Genomic DNA, 15432 nt, shown 5'->3' on the forward strand with positions numbered 1-15432 from the left:
CTGTTTTGTGCTTATAATTAGTGGCAAAGTTAATTAGGTACCATTTTAAATGAGGATGTAGGAATTGATGGTTGTGTTTCTTTAGTGTTTTAATATTTTTTATATCTTCTCGTTTTTAGTGTGTTTTTTGATGATTAATGTGGAGGCTTTTTTAGGACCTCCCTTCAATGATAGTAAAATGTTGCATATTGCTTATTACCTTAGCTTGGACAACTGAACTGGATAAATAGGAGGTAGCCATGAAAGAGAAATCCATAATCTCGATCGTAGTCGTATATCTCCGCATTAGTGGTCCGCTTGGGGTGATGCAAGTGGCCACCAAGTAAGCTTTAATTTACTCTTACATACACCTTTTAATTAAAAATAAAATAAAGTAAGCCACATTTGTGCAACGCCCTTTACATGCCATAATGCATCACTTTATTACCGCTGGGCCTAATCTCTCTCTCTCTCTCTCTCTCTCTCTCTCTCAGCATTTTCTCTCTTCTAGTTCTAGCATCTTGCAGTTCCACACGTGCCACTCAAATTCAAAGGGCCAATAAGGCGTAAATGATCAATGAGGCCATAGAAAAAAATGGTCCATTCGGGAAAAATAAGAGGGTAATGAAAAACATGTGGGCATCTATATGATGACCTACACCATGAATTAGATCTTATTATGATCAAAGCAGGAAAAATATAGCTATTATTGCAGCAGCATTCATTTTTCCAAGGAAACTTTAAAGCATTCACATATATTACATGTCCAGAGGCGCCCCTAAAACGAATAGACGGCGACCGCACGACCTGACCAGTACGTGTGATCACACATGCATATGCGTGACCATCATGAAAATGGAAATGGAAATGAAAATGCATGGAAGAAGGAATGGAGAGAGAGTCATGCATGGCATTATCGATACGTACGTGCGCTTTTGCTTGCTTTTCCATGGAAAGACAGACCGAGACTTGCATATGCATGTTCCCCGAAACGTGCGCCATATATTTTTTGTTCTGGTTCGGCAAATAAAGTCCGGATCGGACGTAGCTAGCGATGACCGGCCGGGCGGACAATGCGCACGACGGACTGCGTTCGAGACTTCGATCGAGATCGAGGTCACTGGCTGGCTCTTTCGTTCGTGAACCTATATATACACCACACACGCACCGTAATCGATCACCCAGCTGCAACACTCGGCAAAACTAATCTTTACCGAGTGTTCGATTTTTGCACTCAGCAAAGAAACTTACATTTTTGGCAAATTCCGTGAGTCGACGTCGGACTAGAATTTTGAGAATATAATACTAGTTAATTATTAGTATAGTCAGTCATGACATGTAATTTATATATATACTTCTACGTGAGGCAAAAAAAACTAAAAAAGTGTACTAGTGTGAATAATAATAAGCTAGCTACTTAAAGAGCATCTCCAACTGTATCTAAGAATTAAGCCTAAAAACCTTAGTATTGGAACATTTCTAAAAAAACATTTGATACAGCAAAAAACACTTGATCGACAATTTTCTTTTATTTGTTCCAATAAATGCTCTGGTATGTATCGAGGCACACCAACCGTCGACGAAATAACTCACAGTCATGCCTAGCTAGCTCACACATAAAACCTTTTTTTGCCTCCACTGTCTCCTAAATTTTTTAGATGTGAAAATAGTGTCCGTAGATTCAATTTCGACGAGCCATCTAGACGGAGACAATTAGACCATGGTCGGCCATCTCGATACCGTACGTAACTCACATCTAGAATCTCTTAAAATCTTAAAATAGTGGGTATAGTATTGTTTCATTTTGATTTTCCCGTAGTTTGTGGATGTCTCCAACCAAAGTTAGGTTCTATCGACTTTGGAGGTGGCGTCTCTTATTGTTCTTGTACCACATTTAAAACAGATTAGTAGGCACTAACTAGTGACATTAATTTCAGTCCCTAAGAAAATCTGGTGGTCAAATTTCAAATTTCAAAGTATAAAACAAAGCATCACATGGAATTAATCACACCTACTCCCTTCATCAACACATATATTCTAAATATGGCCCTCCATGTAATCTATATAAGCGTTGATAAGCTGCATACGCGCGGCAATGTGTCCCGTCCTAATTAATATATATATATATATATATATATAGGGTGAGTTTTCTATACTTCCAGGAGTAGTTACTCCCACCAAGAATGTATACAGCAAGCCGGTGTCCGCCTAGTTAGGTGCTAGTTAACGGGGTGACAAACAACACCCGTTTATACAGGAGTAGTATTTATCTGGAGGTATATACATGAATTAAAAAAAAACTCCTGGCCAGATAACTCCCGTACGTGAAAACCGATAATGTTGTTTAATGGATTGGCCGCTTGCGTATATATATACACGTATATTCGGACATTCGTCTGACCTGTTACTTTGTCACTAGTGTACATATATACTTTTGTGTGAATATATAAAGTATGGATACATACTTTAATAAGAAAAATAGGTATACTTGTATATTTGTTTAACGACACATACTTAAGATATATTCATACTTTTAGTTTATAAAAAAAGTATATATTCATACTTTTAGAAGAGGAGTATATACATATACTTTTTCTTATCTCTTGAAAGAAGTTTTTAATCATACTTTTTTTAAAAAGGAGTATGTATGTATACTTTTTATACCATGCATACATACGTCTAGATTTAGCTAATATGTATACATACTTAGACAACATGACTAGAGTATATATACATACATCCACGTATCGGGATATACAAACAACAAGAGTATGCATTCATACTATTTTGGGGAATAGAATATATGTGCATACTCCCGTGAGAATGGAGTATGTGTATATACTTTTGTAGCCACCATATATGTAGTATATGTAGGAAGAATAAAAAATGCATACGCATGTCACTGCCATCGGAGATATGATAGTAGCGGCTGATGGATGCACGGTAGAAAACGAGAGGTCCAGCCGCCGTCGTCCGTATTTATAATAAAATATACACCCAACCCGATGACAGAGACAAACAAACAATCAGATCCGTTTTTCTCGTAATTTATTTGCATGTCTCCTTATTATTTTATTTCGCACATATACTGTATTTAATAAAAGTACCTATATACGTGGGAGCGTATCAGGCTGCTGCCAATCCGTTTCTATTCAACCTGATAATACTAAGGGAGTAGCTACTCCTAGAGAGTAGAAAAAATTTACCATATATATATATATATACACACACAACCGTTGGATTATCCAGCATCGCCATAAGAAATACTCTCGAGCTTTTCTCTCCTTATGCAAACCCTAGATTCAATCATACAAATATCTAGTTCTTGAAACTTCTACACTTCACCATGAAGCATGGTTAACATCATTCCTTTGCCATGAAGCACATTCTACAATCGTTCATGATAAATATCTACTCGCATCGATCGCCTCATGAAAAGTTCAGTTAAGTTTGGGGCGAATGAGAATAATAGTATTAAGGGTATCACGTATCCATCTTCAACAAAGACGACGACTGTGGCTCTCCCCTTGGACCATGGAGACCAAAGTCTTGAGGATGGAAGCTGGTCTCTAGTCTAAACATGATGAAGCCACGTTATCAACCTAACCAGCTGGTCGGGGCGTGCTGGTTAGACATTTAGACGAATATGGACGGCGACCACACCACCACACACATCGCACATATACATGCACCCCATGGAAATGGAACTGCATTGAATTATAACTTGCCATCATGGCTGGCCCTCCATGGCACCCTAGCTCACACACAATCTTTTTTTGCCTCCTAGTATTTTCAGATTTAAAAATAGTGGCCAGAGATTCAATTCCCACTAGCCTTCTAGACATCAACAATTAGACCATGGCCGGCCATCTCGATAAAGTGGCTCACACATGGAATCTCTAAAATAAAATTTCCTCTATCTCTTATTCTCTCGGTATTCTCAAAATCTAAAAAAATAGTGGCCAGAAATGGTCCAAGCGGAGGCGGAGTCGGGGGCAATGGAGAGAGTCGAGGAAAAACCAATAGGGGGTATTGATTGTCCGCGTGAATGCCTCCATTTCTCCAAGCACAAATAAAGAACTAGATTGAGTTTTTTTCCATCACATACCAAAGGAACTGAACAAGATTGGAGATGGGTTTAAACTGCTGGAGATGCTACGCTACGCTTGCATGGTTTTCCATGGAGGAGACTTGCTCCCGAACGTGTGTGACATTACACCGTTAGTTAGGCAGGATCAGACGTCGCCACCGATGACCGGCCGGACACAATTCGAGAGCTCTAGTCTCGCTAGCTAGCTAGCTAGCTCTGTCATTTGTGATTCGTGAAACATGCACCCCACACGCACGCACACGGCACATCGTACGACGTCCTCGATCGCATCGTCCTTGAAAAGTTTAGGACCGGCGAACGAGCTAGAGAACAATGGTACATATGGTAGGTATCCGTCCTTCTTCAACAACACGACGACGACGATCGAGCTCTCAATTCCCATCGACCATGAAGACTAGAAGTAAATAAGTAATCCATGCATTGCTATAGGGCGATCCTATTGGAGAAGCTAGCAGACAGATTTTTCACAGGCGACGACGGTGTGCAGTGCGCGTGCAAAGACTGCCTAGCTGGTTCCTCCAGGCTGCAGCTGCAGGTAAAATTTTTCCATGCCACGAGCACACGCATGCATTCAGTCCATTCAATTCTGATGGACATGGAGTCCTTTTCGTTTGACTGATAAGTCGGCTTTGTTCATTTAGCTGTTGTTGGCTGATTTGTTGTGAGAGAAAAACATTGTTGAATGATAGATTTAACTGATAAGCTATTGGTATTGTACTGCTGTACTAGTACATTGCCTCCATTTTTTTTTATCTATATATGTATATGAATCTTCCTAGCTCGATCTCATCGAGACTGGAATAGGAAAAGTTGAATTTCAGTAGAGCTGTATATATACTAGCTAGCATCCATACGTGCAGATAAAATGTGCACGCCCTCCCTCTTATGCATGGCTCTATATCGGCGGCGGTGGTGTATGTGTATAGAGAACTGAAAACTGCGTGCTAAAGGGACAGAGCAGCTGCAGTAGGTAGTTACGCTCTGACGACGACTATATATACAGATGGTTTATTTGGCTCTAGTCTAGCTTAGCTTTCATGTCTAGGATTATAGGAATTACGTTTTTTCTTACTACACAAGAGCATCTCCAACAAGTTGGTAAAAATTACTTATCAAATCTTGAGTTTTAGCAAGTTGCTATTTCATTTGGCAAGTCAAAAAAAGATCTCTCTCCAACAATTTGCTATTACAACTTGTTAAAAATAGAGGATACCAGATTGGAGGTGGGTTTAAACTGCTGGGAGATTTTGTGATTTTGCAAAATTTATAAGGATAGCAAGTTATTCTAAGGAGTTGTTGAGTTAGAAAACTGAAAGCTGATGAAAGCACACGTACTTAGACTGCCAGCTTTTGATCCAATATATATAATCGTTTTTGTAGTATATATAAACTTTCTATATAATTGGACTAGTTTTGTTAGTCAAAAATTAATTACAAAGTTTAGACTTTGAAATGTGTGCACTTATAATTCAGAATGCAGTTAGTAGTAAGATATTCCCTTTATTCCAAATTATATGACGTTTTGGCTTTTCTAGGTATACAAATTATTTTATTATGTATTTAGACATTGTGTATATCTAAATGCATAGTAAAAAAATATAGATCTAGAAATTTTAAAATGTCTTATAATTTAGAACGGAGAGAGCCACGTCGCCAATGCAAGATCTCTATTGCTGATCCACCGACACCAGTGAAAGTCCAACGTCAACGCGATTATTAGTCCACCAATAAGATTCTTTTATTGTTTTCCCCCAATGGTATGCCACGAGATGGATGATCTTGTGACCACATATTTACTTGTGTAGCACATGATGCTTACACTACGCTTAGTCAGCAAACACATGTGCTACATAAATTACAAACTGAGATTGTATACAATAATCTCAACCGTACCGTACCGTACTGTTAGATAATAACCCAAGCACCCCAATGCAAGTTGTATCGCTTAAATTTAACGACTTTGTTTTGTTCCTGGAGCTCTGCAACAAGTATCTCTAGCTAGTACTACAAGTCAGAGATTTCGTTTGAAAAATACAAGTCAGAGACGTTTTACTTTTACTACGTGTGTCTTAGAAGTAAATATTATAGACGGCATAGAAGCAAATCGTCTCTGGATGATTTTTGACTTAATTACTACATCATCCGTCTTATAATATGGTGATATATTCAAAATTTGTTCCCAAATATAATGTGTTTTAGAGAACAAAAATCAGTTTTGCATTAAATATTTTTTATTTATCAACAAATACCATTATCACGTGATCATATCGTTTGATTAGGAAATAAAATGAAAGTACATGTATTTTTTATGTTCTCTCTTAATTTATCTTAAAGTTTCTAAAATGCACTATATTATAAGACAGTCATATCTTTCAAGTCAATTTTCATTTGACGACATGCATGTTTGGATGCACATATATCCACCTTATTAATGCTCTTTGTGCATCCAAACAAGACCTCACAAATTATCTTTGCAAGGATGACCCTATTGGTAAAGAACCAAAAAGGTAGATATACATATACTAGATATCATTCCTCTTCCTCCTCTGAGCAAATACGTGCATTCTATATTATCTTTTAATTGTTTAATTGATCAATTAATGATTCGTCCGGCAGATAACTAATTATATATATATATATATACGTATATTATAATGGTGCTTGCATGTATTGTTTCTGTCATTTTTGGCTTCTGCATGCGTGCATGCCTTGTATTGGGTGAGACGCACGACGACCGGGAGGCGGGAGCAGTGCATGCATATGAACATTTTTCATGGATCGCCGTTGAACACGCGCGCAGTCTGTGGAAGAAGACGAAGGGGCAGCAACAGCCGCCGCCACCAAACTGTCACGACGCACGTTGGGCTACGGAATTCAATTCTCCGTCAACGTCGTCGCTTGCGCCTTACGCTTTGGTTTCTATTTGGACTTCAATTTCTATCTGTTGATGCCGACATTCAAATTTGTCACTACTTGTATTTTGTCTATTTTCTTGGTGGTATATGCTTCTGAGTGTAATAAGCCGACGCTTATAATTTTGACATTTGCTTGGTAGACCCAGAGTATTGGTTTAAGGCCGTGTTTAATTATGGCGGTACTATGGTCACGTACGAATGGGTGGCAACAATAGTTTTGCCAACCAAAAACGTGCCCTTATTTAGCTTCTACTTCTCCGTTTTAAATTATATTTATGCCGCATAATTTTTGCCTAAAATTTATATATCTATAAAAACTAGAACACGTACAACCTACAACTTGGAATATAGAGAGTATATATATATTTTAGCGATTAGTAGGTCTCGATTCTAGCTATTGTATCATCGTGTATATACATGATCCCTTCATTTTTTTTAAAAAAAAAAAGCTTGTCAATTTGTTAGATCATATATATATCAGTGAGTATCCACGGAGAGTCGTCATCGGAGATCATATCTTGGTTGTCGTCAGACGGACGTTGTCATCGTCGACGACAATAACGTGGTTGGAGAATTACTGGGCGTGTAAGACACACATTTTTTATGTTCTTCTTCTCTCGATCTTGCCATTTCGTTGGACTTAAGCTTGATGATGATGATATGAAAAGTGTCTCACAAGACAACATTAACTACACCTAAAAGTCAAATATTTAGCTGGTTACACAACAGCTGCTGTCTGATACCGTATACATACTGCACATGCCAAGAAGTCTGAACACTTGTTTCCATCGTTTTGTTTTGTCTTGTCTTGTGCGGTTGACCTGAAAAACCGATCTCATTTTAGGTGATTTATTTTATTATTTTGTACGCAGCGAGATGAAACTGTGTTGCTTTGATTTGACGATCCACCACATCAGCACTTAAATAATTACTAGTAGATTATCAGATCTAGTGTCGTACTAACCATGCAGTCATCAGCTGATTTGTTTAGCTACCCGGTTAAGCAATGCTAGATAGGAGGACCCGTTCCATTTTTAATATTTCACCAGGGAATTATGCTTTAGGATCTCTCTGTGCATGCATGGTACGGTGCAGGTTCAGTGCATGCAACCTTTGACTCGGAAGGATAGCAAAGCACTGTCGATCGTCGTTGAACAGAGGCGTCAATACTTTATACGTACGCTCCTGCTCCTTCGATCTCAAATATCCATTTAGCCTTCATCAAATACAACAAACTAGTAGTTAATTAAGTTATCATTGCAAATTAAATAGCACAGATACCTATCTTTTTAAATTTATTTTTTAGTTGAGAATACTTTTTATAAATAGTTTTGTTTGCCTTTTCATTATGTTTTTTAACAATTATATAATTTTTCTCTCTCTATTCGCCTTTGTTGCATCCATCAATAAGAACCCTAGCTATAATCGACCAATTCCTTTCGTATCGTCATCTTCCTCTTCTTTTCTACTTTTCCTACTTTTACCCCGTGGTTCTGCAATTTTCTACTTAGACCATATCAAGGTGTCCTTTAGTTTTCTCTTAGTGAGCTTCATTCCCAAATTTCTATCCAAGTGTCTCACACATTATTCAGTTCCTTGATCCCCTTATATATTTAGATTTTAAACCATCTCTTGTTACCTTCTCCTATCAAACCATAGTTACCTTCTTCGTCTTTAACCGTCATCAGATTGATCATAGCACTGCACATATCTGCTGGAGTCACTTCCACCTCAAGTAGCTAGCCACTGGCCGATTACGTCATTGTCCCGTCATATATCATACCAATACCCATGAGCACCTTAAGCTTTTTCAAACACACAATGAAGCAACCACTGACACCAATCAATTATTGATCCCAAGCATGCTACCTATGTATGTTGCTCCAACTTGGTATCTATGTGCCCATGATTATCTTCTAGCGAAGAAAAAAATGATTTTTGCTTCTTGCTAGACTCTCACGCATGAGCATTGAAGAATCAATATAATGGACTGGTTGTATGTAAGATATCTAAAGTTGGATATAGGTTTTATGACTTTGTTGTAATCTTAGCTATTGGAACATGTTCAATGCTAGATCACCGTTCTAAAAACCATCAAACATGTTCTATTCGGTGGCATTCTAGACTCATGATTGACACGTTCCAACCACCCTAGCATGAAAGGGGGCGCATCCTTGGGGACCATCCCTGATCGCTTGGCTAAGGCACCCTCACCTAAGCATGATCACGGGGCGACGAGGGTACTGACAAAGGTGTCCATAGTCTTGCCACCTTCACCGACAGTTGCTAGCCCTATGAAACAACATCATCCTTTGAGGTTCGAAAGGAGTGCCGAGGGTGGAACTAGTGAAGATGCACATTTGATGGGAGAGACTGAGACATGTGATAGGAAGATGGAGCCTCGCATCTAGGACCTCGAAGGAATGCAAGCAGAGGCTAGCCCGTGAACCTACATATTAGTCTTCATTTTATTGATCGTCTGCTCGAAGCTGAGTGTGACGTGGATGAGAGAGAGGATGTTGGGTAGCGACGAGCAAATTAATAGTCAGGTTGTTTCTCATTGATTGAGAAAATGAGAAAATCCATGAGATCAAAAGATAAATGAGTACTAGGAGAGAAAGAAATCAAGAATTAGGGATTCAAATTAATATCTAGTCTAGATGAAATCTCATTGAGTCATTGGTCAAATGAAAGAGACGGCAGCACGCTAACAATTCACTCTTAGTTAGGCTCACACGTTCAAAAAAACTTCTCTCTCACAGCCTACGTAGTGGAGTACTCTAAACATTTATTATTATTATTATTATTATTATTATTATTATTATTATTATTATTATTATTATTATTATTATTATTATTATTATTATTATTATTATTATTATTATTATTATTGTTATTATTATTGTTATTATTATTATTGTTATTATTATTATTATTGTTGTTGTTGTTGTTGTTGTTGTTGTTGTTGTTGTTGTTATTATTATTATTGTTATTAGTATTGTTATTAATGTTGTTATTACTGTTGTTATTATTACTACTATTATTATTACTACTATTATTACTACTACTATTACTACTACTACTACTACTACTACTACTACTACTACTACTACTACTAACTAGTATTATTATTATTATTATTATTATTATTATTATTATTATTATTATTATTATTGTTATTATTATTGTTATTATTATTATTATTATTATTATTATTATTATTATTATTATTAAGCTAGTGATTTGTCTCTGTCACCATTACGGACACCCTAAACTAGCCAAGTAATAGGTCTAAACTTAGACCTATCAAGGACGTCCTAAGTTAGCCAAGCCTATTTTTTACTCAGAGCAAATAACATAGGCCTTGTTTAGTTCACCCTGAAAACCAAAAAGTTTTCAAGATTCTCCGTCACATCGAATCTTGTGGCACATGCATAAAACATTAAATATAGACGAAAACAAAAACTAACGAGACGAATCTTTTGATCCTAGTTAGTTCATAATTAGATAATATTTGTCACAAACAAACGAAAGTGCTACAGTACCGAAAAGTGAAACAAGGCCATAGTGTTTTATTTATCGCCGCAGATAGATCATGCATCATCAACTAACCATGCATATTATGTAGGGTACAGAGACTAGTCACTCACCTAGTCTCTAGTCTTTGTGCTGCTTCTTCCAGCATGTCTTGCGTTGCTCGTTCATCAATTCCATCTCCTATAGCTAGCTAGTCTCGTGTTGACGTCGACGAAAGGAAAGTCAATAGCGATGGCGACCTACGACGACGGTGGCCAAGGGTTTCTTCGCTTTAGTTCATGAAATTTTTTTGTTTTGGTTCCTATAGTACTTTTGTTTGTATTTGATATTTATTATCCAATCACAGACTAAATAGACTCAGAAGATTCGTCTTGTAAATTACAGACAAACTGTGTAATTAGTTTTTATTTTCGTTTATATTTAGTACTTCATGCATATGTCCAAAGATTCGATGTAACGAAAAATTTTAAATTTTTTTGGAAACTAAACAAGGTTGTACTCTTGTTCAAGAAAGGAAAGGAATGCAAAGTGCAATGACGACTGTGGTGTTTTCCCAAGTTGGTTTTCGTATCTTGTGGTTGTATTTGCTTTTGCACAGACGACACAAGAGAGAAAACCAAAATATGGTTATTATGGTACTTACTTTTAGCCAAGATCTATTAGACACTCAAGATAGCATTTAACAAGAAATTTGATACACATAAAAATGCCTTTATATATTATTAGTCTTACTACATATAGATACAGAAACACAATAGGTACCATTAGAGAGATTCTCTCAAACAAGGATTCACATTTTCTTTCGTACTCGTTGAATTGAAAGAATACATATATGAACTTTATTAGACAAATAAAAAGGATTCGTCTCGCAAAAAAAAAACAAAGATTCACAAATAACACGTGTCACACTCAACCTGTTATATATGAATAGTAGGTGTCCTTATAGAATACAGTTTTGCTCATACGTGCTACGTAGTTTCATGGATTAATATTGTCTTTTTTTGACCAATTATTAGTATACATATGTTGCTTTACGACGGCTGCTTTTGCTTATATGTTAAATACTGTACATGCCCACGCACATTAATATTAGTTTCTAAAGTGGGAGAAGCTTATAAAAAGAAAAAGTGAGGAGATGTAGGAGTATATTTATGTAAGCCTAACGACTAAAAAATCTCCTATAGGCATGCAACTTGTGCAATCAGCGTCGAAAATTATGAAATGAAATAAGGTACATATAGGACACGCTTTCAACGAATAAAATATCTTTCTGTTCGCTTAAGCTTATTTGCTGAATCTGTCAGTCATTTAATAATTTTTTTCATAATAAATTAGAAAATAGTACTTTCAACCATGACTTATCAGCCAAATGAATAGAGCGACTTTGACTTACCCAATTTGGGTTCTAAAAGTACGATATCTTCCTAGTAATAAATCAAACTGTTTCAAAATTAATAAAGTTTATAAAAAAAACCAATATTACTCATAGTACCGTAATAAGATCATTAGATTCCTCTTGAGATATACTTCTATATAATCCTTATTGGATGTCATAAATATTGACATCTTTTTATATATATAAATCTGTTATATGCTCAGAAAAAATATAAATTTAGTTAAACTTTATACAGTGTTTAGCTGAAAACAGCAGACTAGGAGCATTTTATTCCGGACAGAGGTATACATGAGAACCGTGAAGAAGAAGAAGAAGAATAATAATAATAATAATAAAGTACTTGGCGTCAGAAGGAAGAAAAAGATATATTACTTAAAACAGAGATGGAACAGTTAATAAGAGGATGATGGTTTGGTTTTTCTACGCGAGCAGTCCGTGCCAGCAGTGACCTCTTCGCCGTCGCTGATGGTCCAGAAACGACCGACCAGGCCCCCTCTCCCACGGCCGGGTTCGCCGTCGTCACGGGCGACGCCGGCAACCCACGGCCACGGGAGCAAGATCAACGGACCGACCGGCAGCTAGCTTGAGCATCACCGCCGGATCCATGGCGGTGCACATCGCATTCGCATCCGGTCATGAACTGATGACAGATCCAGCTTGATTGATCATACGTACGCTAGCAGAAAATATCCAGGGAATTTCGTTCACTCGTAGCAGTCCGTCGATCAAGTGGGATTCTGTGTACGAGAGATGCAGAATCCCCCTGACAACTTGGTGGATCTCACGAATCAATTCTTCCTCTCGCCTTCGTCACTGAATGTTCAAGTGGGATTCTGTGTATCGTATTGAATGAAAACAGAAAAATCCGAGGCCTCTACTCCTTTTATTTATAAATACAAATAAATTCGTAATTTTTCTCCGAGGAAATTACTGTACATATAGAAAATAAAAAAATATGAATTGAGATACGTGCCCGGAACGAACCTTCAAGATGCGGCCACGCGCCTGCTCCGACGTCCGCGTCCGTCGCTGACCGCCGGCGTCGCACACTGCTGCTCCACCTCTCTCTTTCACTTGCACGCACCATTCCGCAGACGCAGCAAGCAGTGCGCAACCATCTTCCTCTCCATGCCGCTCTTACACCTGACATGACCTCAGCTCTATATATACGGGCGCCGAGCGCGAGCTCGGCTGCACATCCTGGCGACCGAGCTGCCATGTCCACCAGCGAGAGCGTCCAGATGGCGAGGGTGGGCGACGGAGCCAGCACGGCGCGCCCGTTGCCGGAGCTGCTCCGGCTGCCGCTGCCGCAGGCGCGGGACACCTTCGTCGACGGTGGTCGCGCTCCCGGTTCCCCCGTGGCTGCTGCTGCCAGTGCCAGGACTGCGGAGTCGATGGAGACCCTGTACTCCGTCGCCTTCAGCGTGCCGGCGTCGCCGTCGGGGCTGCACCACGGCGCGTGCGCGTCCGTCGTCCGCAGCGTGACGCCGCCGACGCCACAGCTGGCGGAACACCAGCACAAGCACGCGGAGGCAGCGCCGCTGCCACAGCTGCTCAACCAGGCGAGGTACCACTCGCAGCCGGCGCTGACCATCCGGACCGAGGAACCCCCGCCCCTGCAACGGGTGCGCACCGTGTCGCGCAGCGACAGCATGCGCGACCGCCGCTTCGACCAGTTCAAGACCTTCTCCGGCCGCCTGGAGCGGCAGCTGTCCAACCTCCGCGGGGTGGCCGTGGACATCGAGCCCGCCGCCGCCGTCTCCAACTCCCACAAGAAGATGATCTCCGAGGAGGAGCTGGCGGACACCGACGACGACGGCGAGATCCCCACGGCCGACCGCTACTTCGCCGCGCTGGAAGGGCCCGAGCTCGAGACGCTGCGGGCGACGGAGGTGTCGGCGCTGCCGGAGGACGAGACGTGGCCGTTCCTGCTGCGGTTCCCGATCAACGCGTTCGGGATGTGCCTGGGCGTGAGCAGCCAGGCCATGCTGTGGAAGACGCTGCAGTCGGAGCCATCGACGGCGTTCCTGCACGTGAGCCCCGCCGTGAACAGCGCGCTCTGGTGGATCTCCGCGTCGCTCATGGCGCTCGTCTCCTTCACCTACCTGCTCAAGATCGTCTTCTACTTCGAAGCGGTCCGGCGCGAGTTCCACCACCCGATCCGCGTCAACTTCTTCTTCGCGCCATGGATCGCCTGCCTCTTCCTCGTCAAGGGCCTGCCGCAGCCGGTGGCGGACGTCCACCACGTCGTCTGGTACATCCTCATGGCGCCCATCCTGTTCCTCGACCTCAAGATCTACGGCCAGTGGATGTCCGGCGGCGACCGCCGGCTGTCCAAGGTGGCCACCCCGACAAACCACCTCGCCGTCGTCGGCAACTTCGTCGGCGCGCTGCTGGGCGCCAAGATGGGGCTCCGGGAGGTGCCCATCTTCTTCTTCGCCGTCGGGGTGGTGCACTACCTGGTGCTGTTCGTGACGCTGTACCAGAGGCTCCCCACCAACGCGAAGCTCCCCAAGGAGCTCCACCCGGTGTTCTTCCTCTTCATCGCCGCGCCGAGCGTCGCGTCCGTCGGCTGGGCAAGGCTCTGCGGCGAATTCAACTACGCCGCCAAGATCTTCTACTTCACGTCCCTCTTCCTCTACATGTCACTGGTACATACGTGTACATCTATTGTCTTTGTTCTCTTCCTCGACAAGCGTGATGTATATATACAACATGCATTTAGTGATCGTGTATATACGTATATGTATACAGGTGGTTCGTATCAACCTGTTCCGGGGCGTCCGCTTCTCGCTGGCGTGGTGGGCGTACACGTTCCCGATGACGAGCGTGGCCATCGCGGCGGCGGTGTACTCGTCGACGGTGACCAACGTGCTCACCCGGGCGCTGGCCGTGGGGCTGTCCGGGGTGGCGTCCGTCACCGTCGCCGGCGTGCTGGTGACCACAGTGTACCGCGCGTTCGTGCGCAAGGACTTGTTCCCCAACGACGTGTCCATCGCCGTGACGCAGCGGCCCAAGGCTAAGTTCGGCAAGATCCTCGCGCACATCCGCGCCTCCGGCGACGGCGTCAAGGACCTCGTCTTCGCCGTCTCTAGGCACGGCAGCGGCTCCGCCGACACCAACAGTGCTAGCGAGTCGCCGTCGCCCATGGCGCGCGGCCGCCGCAGAGCAGAGCTGTAGGCTACCGTCGATCTCCAAACAATTCTCTGCTACTTGTCTGTACAGGCTTCAGATAGGCTAGTAGTAGTTCTTGAATTTTCCATGCATCCGTGCAGCAGAGATTCACTGCACCTGCGCTACACATAGCGGTGCCTGCCGGGATTGGCAGCGATAAATGTGCGTCCTTTGAGCGATTGCCATGACAAGGATGCAATCACGGGATGACACTATTAGTTCAATTCAGTTTGTCGAATTATCTTGTTACATATATAGGATAATTACCTTTGAACCTTCATGACTGATTCTCTGATGTCTTTTGTAAACCTTGGGACACT

At 41.4% G+C, this 15432-nt stretch overlaps 1 protein-coding gene across 1 annotated transcript; it reads left to right on the top strand.

Moving 5' to 3' along the window:
• LOC8079296 (S-type anion channel SLAH2) lies at positions 12918 to 15392 on the top strand. Its single transcript, XM_002440293.2, has 2 exons — positions 12918 to 14589; positions 14693 to 15392. The coding sequence occupies exons 1-2, from the start codon at positions 13087 to 13089 to the stop codon at positions 15116 to 15118; spliced, it is 1929 nt and encodes a 642-aa protein (XP_002440338.2). The 5' UTR covers positions 12918 to 13086; the 3' UTR covers positions 15119 to 15392.

Source organism: Sorghum bicolor, chromosome 9, assembly GCF_000003195.3.
Source record: "Sorghum bicolor cultivar BTx623 chromosome 9, Sorghum_bicolor_NCBIv3, whole genome shotgun sequence".
Classification (NCBI taxonomy): domain Eukaryota; kingdom Viridiplantae; phylum Streptophyta; class Magnoliopsida; order Poales; family Poaceae; genus Sorghum; species Sorghum bicolor.

Bases quoted from the DNA above. Each gene is read 5' to 3' on its own strand.
- LOC8079296 (XM_002440293.2), top strand. From the start codon at position 13,087: ATGACCTCAGCTCTATATATACGGGCGCCGAGCGCGAGCTCGGCTGCA. The intron at 14,590-14,692 runs GTACATACGTGT...ATATGTATACAG, and splicing joins TCTTCCTCTACATGTCACTG to GTGGTTCGTATCAACCTGTT.